At 40.7% G+C, this 26,968-nt stretch overlaps 1 protein-coding gene across 1 annotated transcript; it reads right to left on the minus strand.

The window, feature by feature from the left end:
• Nucleotides 1–973: 973 nt before the first annotated feature.
• LOC103365382 (uncharacterized) lies at nt 974–26,545 on the minus strand. The gene is made up of 20 exons (XM_008292810.1): nt 26,332–26,545; nt 21,817–21,998; nt 21,450–21,633; nt 19,482–19,624; nt 17,478–17,659; nt 15,030–15,289; nt 14,660–14,897; nt 14,388–14,571; nt 12,248–12,374; nt 11,946–12,032; nt 10,577–10,762; nt 10,201–10,475; nt 7,939–8,087; nt 5,904–5,985; nt 4,874–4,988; nt 3,585–3,716; nt 3,258–3,497; nt 2,053–2,194; nt 1,759–1,924; nt 974–1,681 (listed from the first exon to the last, which is right to left on the minus strand). Exons 1-20 carry the CDS (start codon nt 26,375–26,377, stop codon nt 1,268–1,270), a joined length of 3,534 nt encoding a protein of 1,177 aa, XP_008291032.1. The 5' UTR covers nt 26,378–26,545; the 3' UTR covers nt 974–1,267.
• Nucleotides 26,546–26,968: the final 423 nt, after the last annotated feature.

Genomic DNA, 26,968 nt, shown 5'->3' on the forward strand with positions numbered 1-26,968 from the left:
TCCTCTCTGACTCATGCCTGTGGCCCGTTATCACTTTCTGTATCTAACAAAACATCAGCGCAATATTCAGCTGTGTGGCCCACAACACTGGGCTTATCTTACTTCGTGATCCTGCTCATTTTCCCCTTTTAGGACACTCTGTTACTGAGCCTAGAAAAAAAAGAACTGGAAGATCCCGCACTGCATCTTAAACAAACAAAATATGTCACGAGTTCTCGCAGAATCGCACCAAATAAGCTCTGTTCTGATCATAAACAGCCCGCTGTTCGTTCATTTAGTACATTTTGTGTCTCAGTGATGCGTTCCCCATAAATGATCCTTTGCAGAAAACAGCCCTCTGGTTACCAAGAGGTTGCATCACAGGATGAAAATAGGGAGGTTCTGTCCCCAGAGGCGGCTTCTGATCTCTCCACCAACACTCATCACATGGATAATAAGTGTCCTGTTTTGCTAAGATTACCATCCTACAGCAGCTGCGGGGGGGGAAATAAGAAGTTGGAGATGTTGGGTTTTTGTCACACAATATTGTTTAAAAAAGAGAATAAGAATCATGCTATAATGCTGGGTTGTCTTACACTCTGACACTGGTATTAAAAAAAGCTGTCAGTGGTTCCGACTTGAACCGGGCAGAATGACAGGTGATCTTTTTTTCTTTTTTGAAGACTAACTCTTGTATCAAAACAAGCCTGGGAAGTGTTTAAAGATGAGCAGAGGAGCTGTGTGAGCTTCATATAGACGCTACATGCGCCTGCACCATCCGAGTACAGCCTGTTCCCTGTGACAGTGTAATTACTAGAAATGATGGGAGCCTGCGAGGGACCCGTCCAGCCCGCGCTGCTTCCACTTGATTTAACTTAACCCTCAGCTGTAATCACTTCATCTGTCAGCCAGGTTAAGGTGATGGAACCTCTCATTACTAAAGATGTACTGGAACTGCCTGAGAGATTATTTAAGGAATAAAAACTGCTTCAGCTGGCAGAAAAAACAGATTTTATTTGAATGGAATGCTTCAGTAAAGGTGAGGGGGGGGCAGGGTACAAAGTGCTAAAAACATTAAGTACTGACCACTTTAAAAATAGAAAACAATGTGCAAAATTAGTCTTTTCCAAAAGAGCAGGCAAAATAATACAGAAGATAGTAACGTGGGCACATCTAGAAAGAACTCAAATCAGTGCATTTAAGATTAATTTTAAAAGGCATAGAAAACACCTGGAGGGGACTGTTTAAGTTGACGCTGTGCAAATATCTCCACAGACCTTAAAAAGAGTTATACAAACAGATAAAGTGCCAAATCTTTGGTGTGGAGATGCTGCGCCAGGTTCTGAATACGACACAGGCGGACATTTTGAGCGTCTCCTGCGCTGTACACTCTGAATATGTGGTAGCGCTCCTTCTCCTTCAGTGCAAAGTCCAGCTCGTTGGCGGAGAGGTGGATGAACGACCTCTCTTTCTTTACCGTCGCCTTCACCTCTACGTACACCACCTCCAGTGCTGCTCCCGCCGCGAAGGTGAGTTTGAAATCATAGGGCTGGCCGGTCTCTCCGCTCTGGTTGCACCACAGGATGCTCAAGGGTCGTCCGGGATCTCCGCTATCCTTCCAGTGACACAGGAAGGAGTTGACCAGCTGCTCCCCCCACTCGCCGATCGCTGCGACGTCCATCTGGTCGTCAGATAACACCACCTGCAAGAGAGGCACGATTAAGAAAAGCTTGACGGCACTGAACCGCTGGGACACCGACGTGCTGCTGGTATACTGACAGTGGTGGGTCTCTGGCAGGTGAGCTCCATGTCCTCCAGTGTGGCCGGTGGAGGCTGGTCTTTGTTCCAGAGAGGGAAGTTCAGGTTCAGAGGAGGACGCTGAGCCTCTGCAGCAGCTGCAGTCCCCTGGAAAGTAGTGGAAAGCACCACAGCCTCAGGGACGGCGCTGATAGAGACAAAGAAGTTGGGAGAGAGAGGAACGAAAAGAGAATGTGGTGTTACATGTTGAGTGAATCAACATTAGTTTTCTATATGAGTGTTTGAAGTATTCTGGGATGAGGAGAAGAAGCCTACAGGCTGTTTGGAGCCGGCTGCTCGCTGGTGGCCTCGGCAGGCTGTGCAGACGGAGGACTGGGTGTTGGTCTGGGAGCGGAGAGGTTTTCCTTGTTGGCCTCAGCTCTGTCTGACTTTGTGGGGTCACTCTGCTGGATGCGCTCTGTCAGTGACAAACAACACCACATGGAAGAATTCAGCATTTACAGGACGTGTTGTACATGTACAATTTGTGAATAACGCCATTGTGCAGAATGACGGCACTAGTTTTTGTTTGTGCAACTCAGTCTTTCAAACACTCAAATGGGATGTTAAAGTCAGATTTTTTAAAAATTCATTGCAAATGACAGTTGGACCTTGTTAATATTGCCATACTACAGGCTAAATAAAGGTAATAATATCCACCGAATACCTTTCCTGCTGATGTTGGTGATTTGGCCCCGAATGCTCCACATAGTGTTTAGCTGTGAGTCTGCATCTTATATGTTTGTGATTATCACAGACTACTAAAGATGAACCTGCTTATTCTGATTTACAAGGTGCGATCAAGTTGTATCACTAGCTAGATTTACATCATCAGCAGGGTGAAGTAGCTCCAAATAGCAACATCTAATGAGCTAAAACATCTTTACATGTGAGTTAAAGCTGCACAATAAATAATTTCATGTCCACCTGCGGACAACACAATATTTTCATGTTGCTATGGCTAACACACTCTGGATTCATGTTTGTGGTCACCAGATAGCGTAGGTCCAATACTAATAATCCCTTCCTCTGGGAAATACGTGGCATTGTGGCTGAAAGCAATTCAACTTGTTTCACAAGCTAATTGTTAACTTCACTTGTCTGTCACTTGAAGCTCAATGAGTAGTGTACAGTCTGTTTATTAAACCTTTTTCAAAGGAAAATGATGCCTGCTGCAGTTGAACACAGGCTTCATGTGTTTATGGATTGAAAAACCAAAACAGTGAAGCTTAAAGAGTACAAAACGCTCTGCAAAGCTACGCAGAGCTGGAGAGATGGGGAGATGGGTTCATCTTTTAGGGTTTGTCACTACGTCCGGTCCCCTTCAGACATTTGAACAGACATTTGATCTTTTAGAAATAAAATAATATTGACCGCTTAAGGTTAAATTTTCTGCTACATTTACAGGATTGTACCTATAATTCTAAACCAGCACAAAAACAATCAGCTGCAGGGAGACAGTAGTTTGTTGGCTGTGTAACCTGGAGGCTGTGGGCTGTTGTTGGTCGCTGCAGTGGCGTTCGGCTGCCCTGCATGGTTGAGGACTCTCTGAGGAATGGGCTGGTCTGGAGGTTTGCTGCTGCTGCTGCTGCTCCTGGGTGGCTGGTTGCCCTCGTGGTCTCTGGGGGACACTTCCCTCTCTGGGTCTCGATCTTTAGGTGCAGCAGGAGGAGGCCACATTTTCATGACGGCTTCGACAACACTGCTACCTCCCTGACCTGCTGCCAACCATGGGAAGTGAAAAATGTAGGTTTTAAGACGCTAAAGCAATCGATTCTTTCTGTGTTCTCAACAGCTTCATACAGTACCTGTGCGACTGCTTCCTGTGTTCAGCATAGATGCTCTTGGAGGCCAGCAAGCCAGCGTCTGCTCCCCATCCTCTTGTGCAGGGCGAGATGGCTCCTCTGGGGAGCTGATGGAGGAGTAGCTCCTTGATAGCACTGGAGGAGAACATTTTCATAAGTTAAAACCAAAGAAGAAAAAGAGGAAAAGATTGGTTTAAAAGCTGTAAAAACCCCAATCACACACAGTATGAGCCTGTTTCAAGGCTCTAATGCCATAAAAACAGATTTTGTAATGAAAAAGTCTTTGATCATATTAATCCTTGTAGATGTGTGTGTGCTCTCTGCTGCAGTCAGGGATCTGCTCCTCTCGCTCTTTGAGCCTTGGCAACAGCTGCTCTTTTATGTCACCACACACAAAGTGAACAAACCTGAATTAGCATATGTGAGAAACACACGTTATCTTTCTGTGTGTGTGTGTGTGTGTGTGTGTGTGTGTGGAAGGAGAGTGTTTATGCAAAGCTGAGACTCAGAAGAAAAACACTTTGAATATTATGAAATGATAATGGAAATCGGGGCAAGTGTCACAAAGAGAATTGGAGGAACTGCAGATGTAAGACGGAGAGAAAGCAGCAGCGAGTTGTTAGAATTCATCTCATGCTCCAGTTATAGCGCTGAGTTGATGTTCTGCATCAAACTGTGATTCTCTCACACGTCAACACCGAGCTGCAGTTGTGGATTTTTCATGGTCTTTTTTTTTTTCTTTTCTCCAAACATTCTACACTTTAACGCTCAGCCTTTTATGAAATTGGTGCAACGCAACCAAAACAGTGACAAGCTGATGGATAGTTCTGCTTTCTTTTTCTACAGACTGAACTGACATGGAGCTGAGTTTATGTTTCTGAGTCAAAGGTTAAGGCCGGTGATGTTTTGTGTTATGATCCGATGAAGTATGAAAACACCAACATCATTGTCCTAAATAAGTCTTTTTTCGTCAACAACAACAACAACATATATGGTACCGAATATTGGTAAATGTTCATTTGTGACATGTGAACATGAAGTGGCTCAACCTGAGAGGATTCAATGTAATGACTGAGTAAAGTCGGTTATTCAGTAATATGTGTCTAAACTAGAGCTCACATTAGCAGCACAAGCTACTGGTGATGACAGGCGTGACAGCAAAACACCTGAGTGTACTGAGCTGTGCATGGGTGTGTTGTATCTCGTATGAATTCAGCACATTTCATGTGTAAAAGGATGGATGTGTTTTTTTTTTCCATCTTTCCACTCAGACGGTGCAGTGACTCCTGTACCTCTGTCCAGGGTGACCTCTGGTTTGGGAGGCTCTGGGACCTCCCACTGCTCCTCGTCACTGGGCAGGTCTCTGATGTCCGCTTGGTTCAAGAATCTCTTCAGGTCTCTCGGGTCCTGCGATGCATTTATCACAGTTTAGAGTGAATAACTGCAGTAAAGCTGAGATCTAATCTTGGTGGGGGTTATTAGATTTGTGTTCTATTAAAGATTCTCTGAATTCTTTGAAAGAATTGCTGAATTTCATTATTCTATTCACCCCACAGGAAGTGAGTGTTTCCACACAGACAAAGAAGTGCTCCATTCAACATTAGTTTGAAGTCCTTATTTAGAAAACACCAGTGGAGTAGATTTGGAGTTTGTTCATTCAGATTCTCTTGTTCAAAGTGGCAGCGAGAGACATTCTCATTAAAATGCTGATGACCTAATTAACATGTGCTGCCAGTGACTGATCAATTTCCTGGAATAATCTAAAAGTTAAAGTAATAAGCAGATACAATAAGTCGGGAGGCAGATCTGTCCACATTTTCCTCTAAGCCTCTCGCATCAGTTTAACTGCAGTCTATTAAATTGCTGTTAAATCACATCATTAAAACCTTTAAAAACAGTCGAAAAACCCTCTTTATTGACTTTGGTAAATCCAACCCTAACCATAAAATTTCCGATACATTCTGTCCATATTTCAGTATTGATTATATCATGCAGATCTAGTTCTGCTGCGTGTCTTAAATAAGCTGCTGCACAAAGAGAAACAGGAGAGGATATTCACTGAGGAGGGATCAGAGTTGAGGACCAGTGCTGCTGCCTCTGCTGCTGCGCTGTTCAACAGAGATGAGAGCGAGTTGCCATGCAATGTAAACACGACTCCCTCCAGGGGAACAGTCATTAGTTGTAGCTACAGTCAGCTCAGCGGGGATCGCGTGTGATCGAAGAGATAGAGAGTGACAGGATGAAAGACCGAGAGCAAGCAAAGGGCCTTTTCACTGGGTATGGATTAGTGATCAATGTGTGAAGAGATCATATATCCCTTACATTGAGCGAGGTTAGGCCACTCAGGAAATGTGTCAGCTCTTTCCTATGGCTGGTCTCTTTGCAGAACAGGGTCGCCAGCTCCCTGAAACAAGCACACAGAAAAACGTATAATACAAACACCAAAATACAGACAGGACTATATCAAATAAATTTCATCACAATTTTTCCAAAAATAAACATGCATGATGAATGTAGATCTGCAGTCTAACTTCTATAGTCCAGCTATAGCTAAAAGGTCCCATTTGGTGAAAATGAGTTTTTGTTCTCATAATAAACCCCCTTGTACTTTCTAGAGCTGCCTTCACAAATTCTAACATTTTTCAGACACAAGTAAAGCACGCTAAATGGTCTGCTTTTTACTGCCAGAGTGAACATATGAGTCTTCATGCACTCCCAGCATCTGAGGAGCTGAAGTTAATTACTTGTATTTTTGATGGCAACATCCCTACACCAACAGGAAAGTTGTTGGCATGTTGTACGACTAATGTGGCTGACGTTTTAATTAGCTTTGATCGCATACCCACTGGTCAGAGCTCTGTGGAAAACCTAAAGCCAAGGAACACTCAGACATGGTAGAAACTTTAAGACAGACTGAAATCAAGGTGACTGTCTTTTCATGTGGCCTGTTGTGCTTCAGTCCAACCTAAACTCAGATGGTGTTTTCATGTGTTTCCTTCTCTCCTGCTCTCTGTGCTCACATACACTGTATTATCATACAGTAGAAGTAGTAATAAAGCTGTTTGAACTGTTTCTGTCAAACAAACAAATATGAAATATAGACTGAACCACAGCCCATTAGGACCATGATGCTGACCAACAGCCACTTCATAGCCATGTCCAAGTTGCTACAAACTCACCATACACAAGTTAAAAACAATTTTACACATAAAATGATCCATCTGTCCCCATCACTGTCATTGGATGTCCGTTAGGAATCAAAGAGATTTTATCATGGCCAGTACAGACAGAAGGAATGACTACAGCAGTCAGTTTTGTTTGTAGATATAAATGAAACAATGTGAACATATGTTTCTGTTAATGCTGTATAGTGTTTGCTGTCATGATGATATGACTATGGGACAGTCATAGGATAAAACTGATCACTTTTTTAAACTGCCAACAGGACTTCACTCAGTATCTTAATGTTTAAATGTTAAACATTGTAGGAAAATAGTATAAAATTACAAAAATTGTGATTTAAATTAGGAATCAGTAGGTAGGATAGTAAACAAGAGTTCTAATACTTTGTGGCACATTTCTGTGGCATCAACAATAAAAGAAAATTCCCAAATACCTCACCCTAATCAACCATATTAGTATTTATTAGATTTGATTCCTGCTCTCTACAATTCTAATTTGACCATGGTCTTGTAAAACTGCAATACTCACATTAATAGGAAATATACTGGGTTGAAATAAATTGGAATTATTCCTTTTGGTGAAATTGTTGAAAAATAATGAACTCTTCTATTGTTCAAATTACACCATAAAGATTTTATAATCCATGACAAAGCTCTTCGCATTGACTGGCCACTCAGTGTTGAAAATCCCTGTTTCTGTGTGAAAAATCCATCATATTCCACGTCAGACGGGGAAATCTCAGGTACTGGTTTGTTGCTTTTCTTCCACTGATTTTATCTCCCTTTCCTATGTATTTAACATTTTTTCTGATTAGCCCACAAAAAATTGCCACAAGAAGGGAGAAGAAACTGTAGCTGCTGTAGACATTTCTGTATTGCTGTAGAAATTTTATTGAATTTCCCTTCTGGGATAAATAAAGTATTTTTCATTTTTCATTTCATTTCAAAAGAACCTCCAGCATCCATAAATTTGACTCCCAGGATAAGCTTGATAAGCTTTTAAAGCTAAATTCCTCCACCAGAGATCTTAATTATAAATGTTTGAAGTTTTCTTGATTTAATGAAGGTTGAAAAAGATGAACATTATGACTTTGTTGTTGGTGCATGACCTTTATGCAGTTAGAACTCAGTTTGAGAGCAGGAGTGAATGTTGGGACACTTTCCAACACACATACCTGCAGATGTCCAGCTTGGAGTTGAGGTGATCTTTCTGGATGTAGAGCTCCTTCTCGTCCTTCAGCAGACAGATAACGTCCTGCAACTCTATCACTGCGTCTTCATCATCAGCAACTTCCAGCTGGTGGTGAATGTACAGCTTGCCCACCTGTAAACAATCCAACAGCAAGTTAGAACATACCTTCATTTTCAGCACTTATGCCTTTTGCTAAAGCCTCCTCACTCTCAAGTGTGTGCGAGTTCATAAGAGGATATTTTTAAGGTTAGTGTAGTTGTATGAACCAGAGCTAAACTAAACCTCAGAGAGTGACAATTAAAGTTGGGACACAAAGAGTGGAAAACAGGACTGACTGTCACATAATCATTTACTTCATGAGCTTGGTGATCTCAGACAAATCCACCGATGAGCTTTTTTCTTCACTTGAAGAATGCTCACACACAGCAGTCCCTAGTGCTGACTGCATAATGAGCTCCTGCCCAAGTAAATCAGCTGTTAATTACACACAAACTCAAAGACAGGCTGAGTGCAAATGTGCACTGCTCTTTTATGTTCGCAAATCTCCTGCTCTGGACAGAAGCAGCACAGACAGAGATGAAGGAGCTAAAAGGAAGTTCCGCCTGTTGAACAGATTGAATGTTGAATGTTGCCGTGATCACGGTGAAGAGATTCTTCCTAAACAAGGTCGTCAATATGTGTGCCTTTGGAAATGACTTTAAGAACTTGTCTAAATCAACCACACTGCCAAAACTCAACTCAAAAAATGAGCAAAAATTAAGGACATTTTACCTGAAATTGGCAAATGATCTGCCAACAAAACAGGATTTCTTTAAACCAGTCAAAATATTAAGCCTCAAAGAATGTAGATATCCTAAAACTAGTGCGCTCAGAATGAAAGCACTTAGATAAATTAGTCTGGGTACAAAGAAAATATTTAAGAACCGGGGTGCCATGATAGCTCAACTGGTTGAGCTGGAGTCCCATGTTCAGGGGCTGTAGTCCTGGGTTCAAGTCCCGCTCATGGCCCTGTCCTGCAGGTCCTTCCCCCATTCTTCTCCCCCACTTTCCTATCTCACTCTCTCAACTGTCCTATTGAATAAAGGCAAAAAGGCCCCAAAACAAGAAAATATTTAAGAACTGTTTTCTCAAAATGTCAGAAAGCGATCATCTTGAAATAAGGCTACATACCCTGGAATATACAGCAACAAATAGCATACTGAGCTTTAAAGGGATTATTCCTCCTAGAGTAATGTATTACCACTAGAAATAAGATTGGCTTGCTAAAAGACAGAAATGAATCTAAATGCTGAAGAGAGCGCTGAGTCACTCTTAATGGATGTCAGTGAGACAGTTTGAGTTTCTCTTCAGAGCATCACTCTGTGTACACTTATCAGTGATAACACGGACTGTCATCAAGCCAGCAACACACGGCACTCGTGGTGTCACAGCTCCACTACTCCAGCGTGAAGGTGAATAAGACACGACACGAGCAATTGAACTGTAAACACAATGAAAACAAACATAGAGCAACTCAGCATGACAGGACATGCAGAACATTTTAGCTAATGGCCTAAATTGCTGCTACAAACCCAAAAGTTCCCTGGCACTCAGCAATGCTATAAAATATCTCTTTACTTCGTTAGTGAGGACTCAAAGGCCATGTGTGCATGTTTAGGGGAGAACAAAGGATGCAAAGACAACATAAAGACCATTTGTTGTCAAACTGAAAATGAAATCAGGAGACTTATGGCAAGATAAACATAACAGTGCTTATAATAAACAACAAGCTTCCTGCCTATTTATTAAAGGTTACTGGATTGGTCACACGCAGTTCTGATGTCAGGACTTTGTTAAGTACAGCTTTTGTTCTGCATTGTATGTTATCTATGGACAACATAACTGCTCCAGTCTGGCTGTGGTGTAACAGTGAATTCCATGTGGTCAGCATCTGCTCTGATATGTGAAGAAATGAAAAGTATGAGATGTTTGATAAAAGAAATTCTGACTTCAAGAAATCCGCTTTGTACTTCTCAGTATTGATCCAACATCTTTTCAGGAGATTTTAGTTCCAAGTCATAAGCTACTCAGAAGCAGTAATAAAATGTCTTATTACTGAATTTTTATCACCTTGTTCCTATCACTATTTTATTATGCTAATTAGAGAACAAAAAAGTGAAATCCTCCACCAGAAATACCATATACTGTCTTAAGAGATTTCCTCTTACTCAGTTTGCACCATACTCCTTCAGATTGATCGTCTCACCTGCCCGAAGGAAAGGTGCTTGATTTTCTGTGCTATGTTGTTGTTCGTCAGCTCTGAGTAGACGTCATTCATCTCCTCGTGGTGGTAGAGGAACTTCTGGATGTAGGGGATAACTGAGCGCACCATGTCCTGCATGGACGGACAGGGTCTCAGGTTCTCAGTCTGAGGCTCAGACTTGACACACTTTGAAAGCTGACGGATTCCACAGATCTCCAGAAACAAAAACCTGTCCTTCTCATTGAAGTTAGGAACTTGTTCTCCTGAGGCTGCGTGACCTGGCAGGCAATCATACAACAACAGTCATAATCTTCATTTTTTTATTCAAGTGGTATTCTAACACGGACAACTAAAGAAGAATCAAGTGGCAGCAACATACCAAAGTTCCCAGTCCTGCTCTTGGGAGCAGCCTTCTTCTCTGGTGGTGGCAGGTTGAGCAGACACACCTGCTTGTGAGGTTTAAAGATCTTCTCCAACTCTTTGTTGTCACCAATCATGGGTTTACGAGCCAGACTCACCCAGCAGTTATCTTTGGTTGGGAAGACCCTTTTATCAGACACCATACCTGAACACAGAACAAAAAGGACAGACAGACTGAGTTCTAGACATTTAGCATACATCTTTTCACTTTGCTGGTGCACCTTCTAGATGATTATTAAAAAGCCATCAGGTACATTTTGATTGAAGTTTTTTTACAAATCCAACTGGTTACATGGATAAAATAAAGTATTATTGGAATTATAATTCCACGTAAAAGGAAATCACGAAGGCAGAACTGTAACAAATCAGTAGTTTGCCCTGTATTGAAAGAGGAAACACCAGTTGTATCTCCAATATCCAAATCTCATGGCAACTGTCTCCCAATACAACAGCTTCATGTTGTTTAGCTACCAACCCTGGTAAAGTACTAACATTAGTCCAGTCTTTATATCCATCAGTTAGCTTTGCTGTGTAATGTAAATAGCAGTTGGTGCCCCTGAACATTACTTCAGTTTCGTCTTCTCTCCAGTCTAGCCTTTGCCTCTAGTGGGAACCAATCATGAAGCCCAATAGAAGGTACGTCATTTGTAAACACAGGAACTCAAGCACAACTCAAACACATTTGGTACGTACACCTTTACTCTTTCTAAGAGCTTTGTGTCACAGCTGCTGTTGCAAGTGCTGACCATGTTATTGAGCGAGCCATACTGCAATAAATAACTTGCCATTGTTTTTAGAATAGTGGCATGCACCTGTGCCTTTCAAATGACGCACTATCTCTGCATCACGTCTTTGCCTCACACCTCCACTTCAACTCTTCCCAGGCATTGGGAGTGGGTGGGCGCCTCACAGTTCCAATTCCCCATTTTATGCCACTTTCAGGACACAGGGCAACACCAGGAACTGCTAAAAGCATGTTGTACATGACCCCGACTTCTGAAAGGAGGATTTTAAACCCACATAAAAGAGGCATTTTCCCCCTTCAGATGGTGTTTCTTACAGGCCCTGATTATATTAGCACTGCTGCGAACTCTGCTGCCACACATTCAATCACTTGCACTGCAGACAAGACAGTTAGCTATCTCAGTGCTGTCAGTCTCCAGTGTGAAGTATTTCCAGGCTGCAGCAACAAATTCTTGCCAGCTGCTTTTAAAACATGCGATGCACTGACAGGTGGTGGATGATGCTAGCTTGCCAAAGAAAGTCTATAAGACACACAAAATGGATAAAGGAATAAATGTTGTGTTTGCAACACATTCATTACTCACCTTTCAAAGTGGAGCAGTAAGCATGATTGAGTTTGTACTGAGGCATGTTTTCTTGGTCTCCAGATACTGGAGGTTTACACTTTTGAGCTGTAAAAATAGAAATATATGTATTATATTATCTAAGGACAGAGAACACAGGGAAGTTGTAGCAAGTGCAGCTAGTCAAAATGGAGACATAACAGTTGTTGAACAGAGAGATAATGAGCTGCAGACAGATGGGACATACGGAGTAAAGAATTGTGTGAGTCACTGAATGCAAGAAAATCTATCAAACAAAACACTGGCAATCGAAATGTCCTTACCAAGTCTGGCATAGAGCACTGACACATCCTGTAGCACTTCAGCAGTTGGTATGGGAGATGATGAACAGATCAGTTCCAACAAACCAACATACTGCTTCATGTTGGGGCTGGAATCCACATTCAGCAGCTATACATGAGATATATGGTAACAGATTCATAATTAGTGTGGTGTGGTATGTGGTTAATTAAAATGACAAACACAGAAAAGCTCCTTCATAGTAAATTAAACTGTTTGTAATTTGTTGTCTGGATATCCATCATAATCAGCAAGTGACGGACAAAACTCCATGTGCTAACCCACTCACAGGCCTTCTTTAGCAGCTCAGAGTTTATGTTAGCCGGCTAGCCGTGGCTAATAAAGTTCTCGATTTTGTTTACAAATTCAGCTGTGAAGTGTGATGTGTAGTAATCTGAGCAAATTTGTTCATAAATAATGTGGTTGGATCACATAATCCAGTCCTTGTTTTGATCTGGATCAAAGCTTCAGGATTTTTTTAGTGGGATCGAGATACCTGTGTTCCAAAAAATCACCCTGATCCTCAGCAGAAGGCTGGACTCAGGGTGGATTTCAGGAACAAAATGTAGTAAAACTTTGAAATCGGTGAAATCCTACAACATTGCATCATGTAGTGAATGCACATTTACTTAAAATGTTCACTTTATATGTTTAACCATTACAGTGAAAATGTTGACAAAATAGACAATAGGTTGTTTCTTAAGCCTTTAAAGTACACATATATATATTGTGCACATGAAATAATCTCCCAAACAGCTGCAAATATCAAAAGAAAATATTATACAATTAAACAGAAGTGCCATTCATCACTGTATACTTCTAATAATGACAAGATCTTTAGAAATGATTCATCAGAAATGATTATGTAATTGTGCCTCCTAAAGCAGAGCTTCTAAAGCTAGTCTCTCCACACACTAACTCTGAATGTTGTTTATTTTATTAACTAATGGAAATGATTCACCTTTTTAAGATATAAAACACATGTTCAAAATAGTCACAGTGTATTACTGAATTTATCTGTTGTGGTTCGGATGAGGGCTTTACTGTTTAAAAGGAACTGAAAATGAAAGGGGATGTTTGTACTATTTTGTTGTTCTTTTTTCCGACACTTCAAATAAAAACATTTTCTACCTGCTGTGCTTTCAAAGTAAGCCCACGTTGTAATATGTCGTCCCACTTAAAAGCACTGGTGATCTGGATTTGGGAACCATGAAAAGACTGTACTTGGATCAGAGTACAATGAATATTAGATACAATCCAGTGTTACTTTGAAAAACTAAAACAAAAGTCAGCTGGAATATCTGTTCCAGGATTTTTTCAGATGCAGATGAAACTTTTTGAACACCTGAATCCAGGAGCCGGCTTTTGCTTACCTCCGTCTGTAATCAAGGGACCATGAGAGCAGCATAAATCTGCCAATTTTATTATTGTGCTGTGTGAGATTTGGAAACTTAACAGCAGAGAGACGGGGCTTAGCAAGCAAACAAACAACTAAAGGAGTCCAAGAAACCATGATTCACTTTTAAACATGTGGTTAAATTATGTGAGCAGTCACAAAGACTACAACAGACCTTTTTTTTGGAAAAATAGTAACCTGAAATTGCCTTTAAAGGAGGCTTTACCCATTCAACCCACACCAACGGCAAACTCAATTTTGTGTCTGTCGTCAGAACTAAGTCTCTGACTGTCAGCAGGAGATGTCTAGACAAACTTCCTTCAGCTGACTGACTGACAGCACACATTTAATGGATAAAAGCAGTTTTCAAGTCGGCTCAGCAGGAAGAAATCAGCATTGTTTTGTATTGACTAGCTGGTTTATTGATTGAAAGTGAGACCACAAAGCTCGCAGTGACACTGGGAGCCTGATTAATGATTACACATACCATTACATTATTTCACAACATATAAATAGCAGGAGATTTATGTGATTGAAACAGCTGTCTGTGGAGATTAGGATTCACTCAGCACACCAGAGGACAGAAAAATAGATGTGTAGCATAAAAAAACACTCAGGGTTACTTTAATAGATAAGAAATCTGTTATGTGATACGGGCAAGGGACAGATGTAAATAAATGCTTCTACAAAGGCTTTCTGTGGGTATTGGCTGTAACAGAAGAGCTTACCCTGATGAAGAAGTCTTTCATGCCTTCCAGCTGGCTGTAGAAAGGAGCCAGGACTTTGGGCTCCTGGACAGGGCTGTCTTGTCTGTGAGTCAGCTGTTTGTAGCGGTGGAACATGGTTGTTGTGTCACTCCAGCAAACCTCTTTCAGGTGGTAGAAGCGTCCTGAACACCAGCCACCATTATGCCTGGGGAAGCAAAGATTCACTTGTGGCCTCAGGCGTTTAAATGTTGACATTAACCTGGAATAGTATGCTGGCACAGTTCATGACGCACCTGTTAAACTCTACGAACACAGCAGGAGTGTGCTGGAAGAGTTCCTTGAGGCTGCTCTGGGAACAGTTTGTATGCAGATAGGTGTAGACGTTGTGGATGTGCTCGACTGTGGAAGTGAAATTTGCCCCCTCTGACTCGTCCTCAGCGCGTCTCTGCTCCTGGTTATCTGTCTCTGGTTTGACGCACCACTCCTTCAGGTACTTCATCAGAACTTCCACTGAGACACTTTCTCTCATCCCTAAAAGAAGGAGAATACAGTTACAGCCATGTTGTTTATCATGTAACGGCCTCAATCTGCAGCAGTTACAGAATAAACAAAAACTACAGCTATGGGCAGCAAATATGTCCACAATGGCAGACAAATTTTCACCTAAAGCTCTGCTGAACTCGCTGGAGTGAATGTCCACGTAATAGACGTGAGTCCCCAGCAGCCCGGTGACTTCAGGGGATGTCAGATAAACTGAGCTTGGACACAGGTACTTTTTCTCCGACTGTTCTTCTCGCTGTGGGCGATAAGCTGGAACCCATTCAAGTCGACACAAGGAGTGGTAGAAGGAGGACCTGGTGCTTCTGATTGGTCGTCCATCGCTGTCAATCACCTGGGCTGTGAGGTACTGAGAGTAGCGATGTCTGAAAGAAAGGTTGCAGGAGTTTTCAGTCCCTCTTTTCAGTGGGAAGAAACAGAATAATTGCTGACACAATGACAGCTTCTCTGAGATACATTTAAAATAGCACAGTATATTTTCAGAGGTCTGATTATTACAGTGTGTGTGGATGGCAACCACTTGAGTGGTAACTCAGTGAATCTCTTTTCACTTAGGATGACTCAACAAAGTGGCAGAATTGTGTGACCTACATTTCCCTGCGCTGCACGTGCTAAATGATCAGAGTTAATGCACTGAGAAATTCTCAGGTCAAACTGATCAGCGCAGTAGATGGCAGTTTCTCACCCCGTGCGCTTACAAGGCGTAAAAACTGAGTAAACAAATCTGAGCTTGTGCATGTTCATGACAGCCAGGCGTTTTATTTTAGTCCTTTCAAGTCACAGCTTACGTAAATACTTCTAGAGTCTCCTTTGTTTTTCTCTGACAACCTTCATGTCCTAATAAATTCCTCTGATAATGGTTTTTGTGACTGCACTCGGAAGAACCATTCAGTCCTTGGAATTTTCTGGACTGGCTCACCTTTATGTCTAAAAGTAATGATGGACTGTTGTTTTGTTGTGCTTACCTAATCAGTTCTTGCAGAAGCAGCAGCAAAACAGAACTACTTGCTGTAAACCAGCAGTACTACTTCAACACAACTGATGGTCTCGTTAGGAAGGCAAAAAATGTCACCAGCTAACCATAAAATCTCTTAACCTCTAAAAACTTAAACATTTAGATTGTTTTCCCATGAAAATAATCATTTTCTGTGTTAAAAGGTTTAGATGTAATTCTACACTTCCACTAGAAGGTGCAGATCCATGAAGCCCCTCAAACACTTAACACTGAGATTCTGAAGAAGAAGAATGATACAGAAACTAACACAAGCTGACAGGATTGGCTCCTTAAGTTTGCAACATATAAAACTCTGGAAGTCTGACTCTGTGTTTTTGAGACTGTGATTGGTACACTGCAACGCTCGGCCATGCTGCTGGCTGCTTATTTCACTCATGATGTTTCTTAAGTAAAAAATGTGAATTTCACCAAAAAGGATTCTAAATACGTAAATTAGCAACGGAAATTTGAAAGCACTTTATGTCAATATACCATATCAATAACAGTGACTTGACATTATTTGACGACCTCGGCACAACTGATGAACTCATTATAGAACTCCACCACTTAACTTTTAACAAGACTAACCTGTTAACTGGAAACGTGATTTTTGTGTTATTCTTTTCTTCCCACACAATCTTATGTGTTATTTCATAATGCTGTCAGCATTGTTCTGCTATGAGCAAAAAATAAAGAAAAGCACCTGACATTATAGGTTTGTTCAAACTTTTGATTAGTTCAGATGCACATTAGTACTTTTGTACTCATTCTGTATTTGACTTGAATATTTACTGTTCACTTGATTATAAGTGTTTTCGGATGACATTTATGCTGTTCTTAAGTAGGTCGGTGTAATAAAACTGAAACTCTTGATTGATTTAAAAATTGTGCCACTGATGTTTGGTAGCCACACCTGAACAGTGTGCCACTGAGAATGTAGACTAAGAAGATCAGGATGGTCACTTGATGCCATGTATTGGGAAATGGCTGCCAATCACAGAGCATAAAGGAGAAATGCAAAAATACTGGTGTGATCCTTTAATTATTCATCCAACTGTGAAATAAAAGAGTGGCTGGTAGAAAGGGTTGTACAGGACATAATTAAACTCTGCTCTGGCAGTGCTTACTGCTCTCCAGTATGAGTTTGTGAGCTTGGGTGACCTACTTACCTGAACTGCTGTACTCTACTCACACATCTACAACAGTAACTAACAAGATGGGGCCATAGTAAAAGCAGCTAAATCCACATTATTAATTTGATCTCCCTGACAATGTCATCCCAAACATTAGGCTGGAGAGTCTCTCAGGAGGAGCCTGTCAGCCAATGTTCCCACTTTACCCCAGTAATCACTTTACAGCCACAGTAGAAATAACAGGAATTACTACCTGACTCTGACAAACCCTAAAGCCATTAACATTGTCATTACTGTGGAAATGAGGTTTCCTAAACATAATACAAACCCCGTAAATGCACTCACTTCTAAAATGGGATAATCCTACTGGACAGAACATGACACAGGAAGAGAAGCATGTTAAGTGTGTGCCTTCCACTGTATTACCCAGTGTCCCAGTTGGTCTCCAGCAGCTCCAGCAAAGCCATTCTCTGCTGCAGCAGGAGGGAGCCGGGCAGCTGGGCTGTAGCCAAGGCATGAAACTCCTCGCAGGGGTAGTCATCGAGCACACAGCCCTCCCCAGGAGTTTGGTGCCACATTGCACTTTCAGCTGCCCAGGGACTGGAGGCCTGGCGGAGGAGGAGGAGAGGGAGAAGAATGAGCTTCACAGTTAACAATGACATCTCGCTTAAGTGTTCAAAGTCATCTGAAGCCAGTATGACTGAAATGCTCTACAGACGTTTTTTTGCAGGTTTGTACCAGACTGGACTGTTATGATTTTATTCTCTCTGGTATAACTCTGTCATCTATCAAACGCCTGAAAGCTGTCGAGTACACTGCAGCTAGAATCTAAAACAGAACCACAAAGTTTGATCACATCAAATCAACCCTGATCTCGCTCTACTGGCAGCTCATACAGAGACAAAGTGTCACCCTGAGCTACAGACCTCTGATTGGTCCAATGCCTGTTTGGTGTAAAACACAAATAAGAGTGTTTTCATCGTGTTATCATTTAATAACTAAAACAGTTATCAATGTTGTATAGACAATTTGAATTTTTTTTTTTAACTTGTTCCATGCTCTCACCTTGTCCTTATTATCTATCAATGCAGCTTTTGTACTGGGTACCACCATGAAGGGCAGCAATGACAACCATTCTCATTGTTTCATGAATCTGCAGATACTTCCCTTAAACGATCACAGAGTATGAAAGCCCTCTTGAGGCAAGAAAAAACACACACAAGGTCAGTCAGACTAAATCCTGTTATGTGCTAGTTTAAAAACAGATTAAATACTAATACTGACTAGAGACTAAGTGAGGTCAAAGTTCTGGCTCACATTCCCACATTTTTTACTTACCATTATTGTTTTTTGTTTTCTTATCATGTTTAACTTTTTGTCTCTGTTTGTCCTGGAACAATTCAGAAACTAGGGAATGTTTCCACACTTCTTCATCTTCAAATGTTTCTTGATACAATATATCAATTTACAAATCCTCACAATTGCTGAAACTAAGCAATGTTTGGCTTTTTTGTTTGAATAATTATTTAAAAGGTTTAAAGAATGATCTAAACTGGTGTCAGTTATTTTCATGAAAATAAACTGATCAGTGACTGACTGCTGAAGGTCCAATTAGTAGCTGTTTGAAAACTATTGTTCAACAGCAGATGACAAAAATGAATATTTTGACACCTACAGCTTCACAACAACCTGGAAATGTCCACCTGCTGATGAAAAGAATGTGACACCAAGGCCTGGAACAGCTACTAAATGGAACTTGTGATGTGATTGCTTTGTTCCTCAGTGTTAACCACAAATTAGGAAGGCCTGCCGTGTATTAAAAGATTTGATGATAGCGACCGATGTGATAAATGTCAATGTTGTTGTCGTCATTTGAAATGATTATACGAGTTTTATATGATATTTTAAGGAAGAACAATCTGTCTGTGCTATCTTTCCAATATTGCATGTAGGCAGCATCTGTCCCACAATGACTGATGGTATCATCATAAATCCACATATTATCCCCTGTAGCTGCAGCCCAGGCTAAAACAGGCATCAGGAATGTCTGACCTGCACTGCCTCTGTTCTGTCTGTGACACGTCCCATCAGTCACCTGCTTTTTCTGCTCATCCTCAAAGCAGCTATTGATCTCTCTAGTCCTGCTGTGACTCATAATCGTTAGTATCTTCATCCTTTAATCACTACCTTGTTTGTCATGATGACTCACAAATGCAGAGGAAGATTCTCGTCTCACTCTGGTCTCTGTGCAACCAGTAAATATTGTGGCCTTACACAACATATCAACAGCATTTTATAATTTGTGCTTACAGGTAGGGCTGTCACGACCATTTTCTAGTGTTTTCTGGCAAGTATAATTGCATCTTTGTAGCATGAGCTGAGTGTTATTCCTACATAGCTGAGGTAACAGTTCAGGGATGTCCTCCTCACCAGTTCTGTAGCAGTGAGTGTTTGTCTTTCTTTGCGAATCATGAGACCATCTCTGACTCCTAGTCTGCTGAACAGCTCTCTCCATCCTGCTACATCGCCGTCTGTCTCCACGTAGCAGGGACTCAGCAAGATCCAATCACAGCCTGGTGGAGGAGAAAGAGGATTTACGGTTGGAAGAATAATACAGAAGTGCTGTATGAAAACTAAAAAACCAGGAAAACTAAGATATGTAATGCAAAGGTAATGTGTCTCATTTACCTTTTGATATTGGTTATTCAGTCATTTAATCAAGGTCTAACATAGGTGCAATTAATCAGCTGTTTTATCACCAAAGGAAGGTTGTTGTCACACTGTGTATCCAATACTAACAGAATCAATGCCTTTGTGGTTTCTGGTAGAAAAGAGCTGAAGCCTCAAGGGATGAATCACATTGCAACACATTTATCAATAAGTCCAATAGAAAACAAAACGGGGCAAAAAGATCAGAGCTTCTACATTAACTGACTTGGAGCTTAAACAATGAGCTATTTTGACAATAAATTATATTTTTAAAGGTCATATATTGGGCCCCTTTTCAGCCAATTATTTAAAGTCTCACGCCCCTTGAAAGTGTCTTTTAAGTTTTTACAACTGGTAGTTTTTGATATCAACAATCAGATTTTTTTCATGAAAAGGAACCCCAGACGTGTTGAAACTGCTACGCTGTACAGGTCTCAGATTTGATCCCATTTCTAAATAAGACTGTTTCAGTGTCTGTATCCTTACATGCAGCTGAGCTGCTGCTGTTCATGCCCGCTTCAGGAAGAAGACTCTCTCTGCATCTACTCTTTTCAGTGACTGACAAAGTGGAACGCAGAACATTTGACATACTTTGCTCATGCATAAGACATTGAATTCTAAAAGCAGAGATCTGCGAAGGAGCATGCTTATGCAAATATTTAGCTTGATGACTTGTGATTACCCAGTTTCCACAGAGAAACTGGATAAAATTTTTACTGGTTTGCAAAGCTGGAGGGCTGGCTAGCCGAGGGGAAGTTGGAGGAATGGCAGTAGCAAGAATCTTAATATTCTAATAGGTTTTTTTTTTTTTACACCTCTTAAGCTGCATGTCCTGGAAGACATCAACATGGAAAATAAAAATCTACAATGCCAGATTTTTGTAGCAGCTACTTTGAACATACTGTATATGAGGAGAGAAAACCATGTATTTTGCAATATAATGTAGTGTAGAACACATGCATAAATACAGTGTTTTTTATATATATATATATATGTGAGAGCAATTATTATATAGTTTAGGTTTATTTTATTTTGTTAAATAAATATCTCAAGTGTCAACAAAAATCTGTGACGGTGACTATTTTTTAAACTTTCCAAAATGAGACTTTTTTTCATTCTAAGATGTGCAGCTGCAGTCACATGGAAATGTATTAGATGAGAACGTCAACATCAAATGGCTCAGATCATCAGGATGTCCTGATAAAATGCTGCAGCAGATGTCTTTAAAATGGGCAAAAGAGAACATCACTTTGTGTCTACACAGCTTCTCTTTCAGCTTTTCAAAGCACAGGTCAAGTGTTCTGATCCATTTTCCATGACAGGTTGTCCACTCTACTACCACTTACATAACACAAACACAAATGCGCTATTATGCTGGATACAATGGAGGCAAACCCTAACATAATCACTAACCACTTTCCTCAAAAAAGAAAATACATGCGCACACACACAAACACACAAAGCTGATGTCCGAAATTTACCCAGAAGAAAAAGGAAATGGCAGTTGAGGACAGTAAGAAACAAGCTTTGGTGATTGTTTTGGATATTTTGCTTTCTTGGCCAAACATGGGCAATGAACAATAACTGGGCGAGGAGAAGTGTTTGTGTTCAATAGTTTTCTTTTTACAGAAACAGTCCGTATGTGTGTTTATGTTTGTGTCAGTATAACAACTGTGGGTTTCTCCCTACCAGGCAGCTTCTTAGGCAGGTCCATGTTGCCGTACTCTTCAGAGAAGTGCACCCTTTCATTGGCCGGGCACAGCAGACCCCTGCAGGTCAGGACGGGTATTGCAATGTCGGAGTACTCCTGGCTGGAGGAGGAGTGCTGCTTGATGAAAACCAAGTAACTCACAATCACCGACTCAGGCTTGGACTTGTGGTGGACCAGGAGAGATGGGAACATCACAGAATGAAAAAGAAGAAGATAAAAGAGAGAAGGAAAGACAGATTAGATAGACTGTTGTTAGTAAGAAATTATCTTGTTTTTGAGGCATTTTCTCACACTGCAGTTGACACAGAAGTAGAAGCAGCTGATTTGGTGCAATGTGTGTATTACCTTCCATTTGTTGTTGCGTATTGAAGGGTAGATGTGCTGCTCCAGCACCTCTTGAGGCTCCAGCTCATGAACCCCAAGTTTTCTCAGCAGCTCTCGAATCTGCTGACTTTCCAGGGGCTCCAAACAGTTCAGCAGAGAGGGGTGAACCACGCTTACATCCTTGTACAATGCAGACAGTGGTCCTGTGAAAAGACAACAAACTGGATTAACACCAACAAACTAGAGCCATAAACGTAACAGGGGAGATGAAGCCTTTTGGGCTTTTCCAGACACGTTGCAGGTGATATCATGTCCACCAAGTTTTAGGTTTAAGAGTTCTTCTGGATGAACATTTTCATCAGACACTAGCAAGTGATATTCCAGTTTATTTCATAACTGACTTCCTCTTTAGAGATTCTTTTGCATCATATGTGAGGAGAAGCAGAACATTGTTACAAACTGTTAAATAGAGGACATTGTTTAGTAATGGTGTCCACTGTCATTTTGTCCTGGATTTGAGAAACACAATTTACATGGAGTCAGAATTTTTAGAATTTCCTAATTTCTTCTTAACTATTTCTTAGGAAATGTATGATTTTGACATAGTAGCATATAATCAAATAACTAAATACCCGTAACTAAAAACACTCCCTGACCTACTTTTCTACTTTCTGGGGCTGGCATCTGAAGGAACATTTCCCCGCTGATCTCTGTACTGCTCAATATTTCAGAAGCACACAGTGTTTAACTTTGCTGTCTTTCCGAAGCTATCACACTCATCTCTGTCCACTTGACTTCACCTTTAAGCAGAGCCTGAGGTTTGTGCTGCATTTGGCTTCACTTCTACAAGGCTGTTTCAAACTGAAATCACTGACCTGAAAAGTCAAGACTTCACTCCCGCCAATGTTATTTCCTGCTAACTTTCCCAGCATTCTTTGTTCTTCATCTGCGCTCAGTGACAAAGGGTCATGTATAATAATGAAGGGAAGTCTTCACATGTCTAATCTCAACAGCAAAATTCATGTGCTGCCATAATGGAGAATCTCTTTTATTGCTCTTAAACATCCAAGATGCATTTATTTAAAGGGTTGCTCCAGGGTTTTAGTATTGCCATTGCATAAATTATGTGACCCACAAGAGAGAATTTACAGTATGAAACAGAAGCAGCAGAGGCTAAGTCATCCTTATGCTTAATCCCTGAGAGGCCAAGCTTCTTGAAGCGGCCACTGCAAACACACACATGCTTGCAAACGTCAGATATTACGTAATTGTGGGACTGAAATCACTGCAGACTTTGTATAACCCCTTGTTGTTGACAGGCCAATCTGTGTGTAGATTGTAGAAGACGTACATTTTTGCTGTCCTGCTATTTTTGTTTACATTCAGTGTGCCTGCAGAATCAATGGCATCTCTGTATGTTAACTTTAATTGTTGAAGACAGAGTACACACCTGCAAAGATGATGCTGCACAAGTTTCTGAACTGAAGCATGCTGAGAGTTTTATGTTGGATCAAGTCATCATCTTTACATAGTCAAACTGTATATAGTCCTTATTAATTCTGTATTTTTTAGTCTAATTGTACTTTTTCCCCACTTATCTTGCTTCTTCTACGCTTCACTAGCTGCTGTACATGTCTTTAGTGAGGGATCAAAAAAAGTTTATCTTATATTATCTTCTGAAAATCTGATCTTACAGTTCCCATAATGCAACCAATACAAATTTTTTGTCCGACCCTCCCTGCCCGGTAAATACACCCTATCAAATGCTATATCAAAGTCTCGCCACTCAGCAGCCATCTTGATAACACCCCTCGATAGGTATGTGGGCAAACAACACAAGTTCCCTGATTAAACGAAAGGACAGAGAGAGACATAAATGTGATTTCACAGGACACTGGGACATAAAAATGTATGTATAGAAAACTGCTTAGAGATAAACTGCTTAAAAAGTTTTTTTCATTTTTACACACAGGTTTTCCTCTATTACACAGAGTTTCACAACATTGCGCAACAACACAACTGTCTGGATGATTCCTGGTTTGGCTATTACAAAGTAGAAGATTGGCTTGGGAAGGACATATTTGGCGTTACAGAATTCTCCCATAGATTTCTATTTAGAATTCTTTCAGTGACGAGTCTCTCCCCTATAACACCTTTGACCAGATCACCAGTTTGCAATACATGATGATGTCGACTTCATCAGGATTATGTTGTCAGACTTGATAAAGCACCCTTACAGACACAGAGGACATTTCAGAATGTTTCCAAACAGTGAGCCCTTCCTCCACTTGACAGCTACACTCATCTAAAATTCATTAAGTTCTCATTTAATGCAAAGTATGTTTACCTTAATACAAGATGTCAAATTAAAAATCTGCATCTTTCACTGATGTGAAATAGTTACTGTAAATCTGTGTAAATAGTCAGGTCTTTGTAAACATGGAACTGTCTGTGTAGATTCTCAGTCATCCATGTCATGGTGATCCTAAGTGCTTTAGCAGAAAGCAACTGAACGTTTCTTTCTAGTTCTTAAAGACATTTCACCTCTCATTCAAGAGACATCCTCAGTTCTATCTGACTGGCTGGAAGTCGAAGGGATTAATTCTCATAAGAAGGCACAAGGTTTGTTGAGAACCCAAGAGTCACATAAACCGAGGTGTGAATGACCGTGAAACCGCCTGGGAAATGATCACAGACATAGACATGTCATAGATGGCTCAGCTATCTCAGCCCTTATTCTGAAGTACAAGCTGCTTTGTATTAGATCCAGATTTAATCTGTTCTGTGATTTTGTTTATCAATACAGACACATATCAGTTTCATAATTATCCTTTAATGCAACTGCTCTGTTGTCAGATTGACACTTTGCTTGTCTGAAGTCATGCACACTCTTCTATGTAAAAAAAAAAAAACGTGAAATCACGTTATATCTAATTGTCTATTCTGATTAGGTTTATTGTTTTAGAAATCAATTACTGCAGAAAGCTGACTGGAATAAATGTACTTACGTGCCAGTAAATCCACCAATACCTTTTTATAGACTCAATAATTTACTCATTACCAGATATAATGAGTAATATAAATTATAATGAAATGAAAGTAACATTTTAGTGTATCTCTGTGATCCGATCAATCACTTGCCCTGATTTTAAATGAAAGACATCAGTGATGCTCACATGAAGCCCTGAAACCAGATGAGACAGAGTGCAGAGGAAGAACAGAACATACGCACTTTGAGTTGCTTATAGAGACACCAAACCACTTAGACTACATCATTATTAAAGCCAGCAGAAACTGCAGTGGCTTATGTTTAAATCAATTATTCATGCTTGCCATTCTAAACCTCTGCTTTGGGTACAGTTTTTGAATGTGATGACGCACAACACGGGTGGCGTTCCTCCACTTTTGTATGAGCCGCTGTGATCCAAGTAGCTGTACATCTGCTTATTCTTAGAAAGGGGTCAGGCTTGTCCGTAGACCGTATACAAGTCTGTCATACACCTACTTGGCTGCCCTGAATGTCTGAGGTGTTGACTTCTGAGAGCAGATACAGCTTTTGACGCAGATCCTTTCAGAGTTCAGAGACTTTCACATGAACCTAGTTTCTATACCTATTCAGACATCAGAAAGCAAAGTTTGACTCCGTTATACAAACTGTGTTACCATGACTGTGTACTGGAGTGCCTTCATTCAATCTAGCATTTTATTCAATGTGCTATTTTTACTTATGTTATGAAGTACCACAATAATTTCCAGCTTTTGCAAATATTTCACTGCTGAGCTTTATGAGCACAGATGGAGTGTTACATGTGCACCTCTCACAGTCACGAAGGTGATACATATTTATCTGTTTTTGTTTTTCTACATCAGTTTATCACATTTTTAGAAACTGGAAACCTGTGAAACTGTACCGTCCTATATTCCGACTGCTTTCTTTGCCCCATCTGCTGTGCTGGTTTGTTGTAGTTGTCACGATTGATTTAGCACTGTACAATCAGCACATGCACTTTCATATATTCTTTGCAGGTGCAGACTAACTATGTGCACAAAAACAGAGAAAAGGCACCGACACAGCTGTCTCCTACGCAGATTTCCAATTTTATAAGCTAATGTGTACTGGAACATACTCTTCAGCAATAATGCACTGTTCTGAGATCTAAGCTATTAATTTGGGGAGAGAGCCTATAAAAAAGCCAAGCTGTGAAATTTAAATACCTGTAACATGCAGTACTTTTACTGTAAATGTGTGCACACATACACAGGCACACAAACCATATTCAAATGCACTCACACCTTCACCTTTATCTGAGCTTGAACATGTGGTTGACATGTTGACATTTAGGAATAAAAAAACAGTAGTCCATTCTTAATAAAATACTTGGATAATGTTCTGTGAGGAAACAGTATGTTCAGAAGGCGACACTTGAACAAGATCTTAGTTTGCAACTGAATCACCAACCACATTCACAAGATCCAGCTTCTAATGGACAGGGGCAAGTTAGCTGTTAGCTACTGCTGCTAAAGTCATAGAATTACCTGCTTGAGCCTGAGCTTTCGTTTTCTTGGTCTTGGTCTCTTCCATGGGAAAGAACACTCCCTCTCCACTTAGTGCCACCACACGTCCGTCAGCCAGAGGGATTATGGGTAGATCTTTGAGGGTTTGCAAGATAGAATCTGCCTCTCCGTAGCCATGCTCAAGAGCTCGGAAGTTGCAAACCAGCAATCTGGCCAGCTGTCGCAGACCTCCATCTGGAATAAAGACACATTGCTGTTGTCCAAAACTTGCTGAAATATATTGTTCATCACACAGAATTTAGTCAGAATTACAGAGCAAATAGTCCTGCATAACCACAACTATCTACACAGTGCTGGACAATGGTCTGAAAAAAGAAGAAATAAAACACTCTGGTATGTTTGCTTTCCTTTAAACTAATCGCAGTCACTTAGGGCAGTGCGAAGCCCTGGATGTAGCTACAGTGCTTCTGCAAAACAGTGTTCAGAGGGAAATTCTTTTGTCCGAACATGTTGGAAAAAATGAAACCTCTTCAACTGGTGGGTAAACATTACATTTATGACTATCGACTACCAAGCAGGTCTGCATTTTCAGACAATCCAAATCTTGCATCAATCAATCACAACTAGCCATTTTCAACTTAAGGGTTGCTGCTCTGAG

Source organism: Stegastes partitus, unplaced genomic scaffold (genome assembly GCF_000690725.1).
Source record: "Stegastes partitus isolate 25-593 unplaced genomic scaffold, Stegastes_partitus-1.0.2 Scaffold834, whole genome shotgun sequence".
NCBI lineage: Eukaryota > Metazoa > Chordata > Actinopteri > Pomacentridae > Stegastes > Stegastes partitus.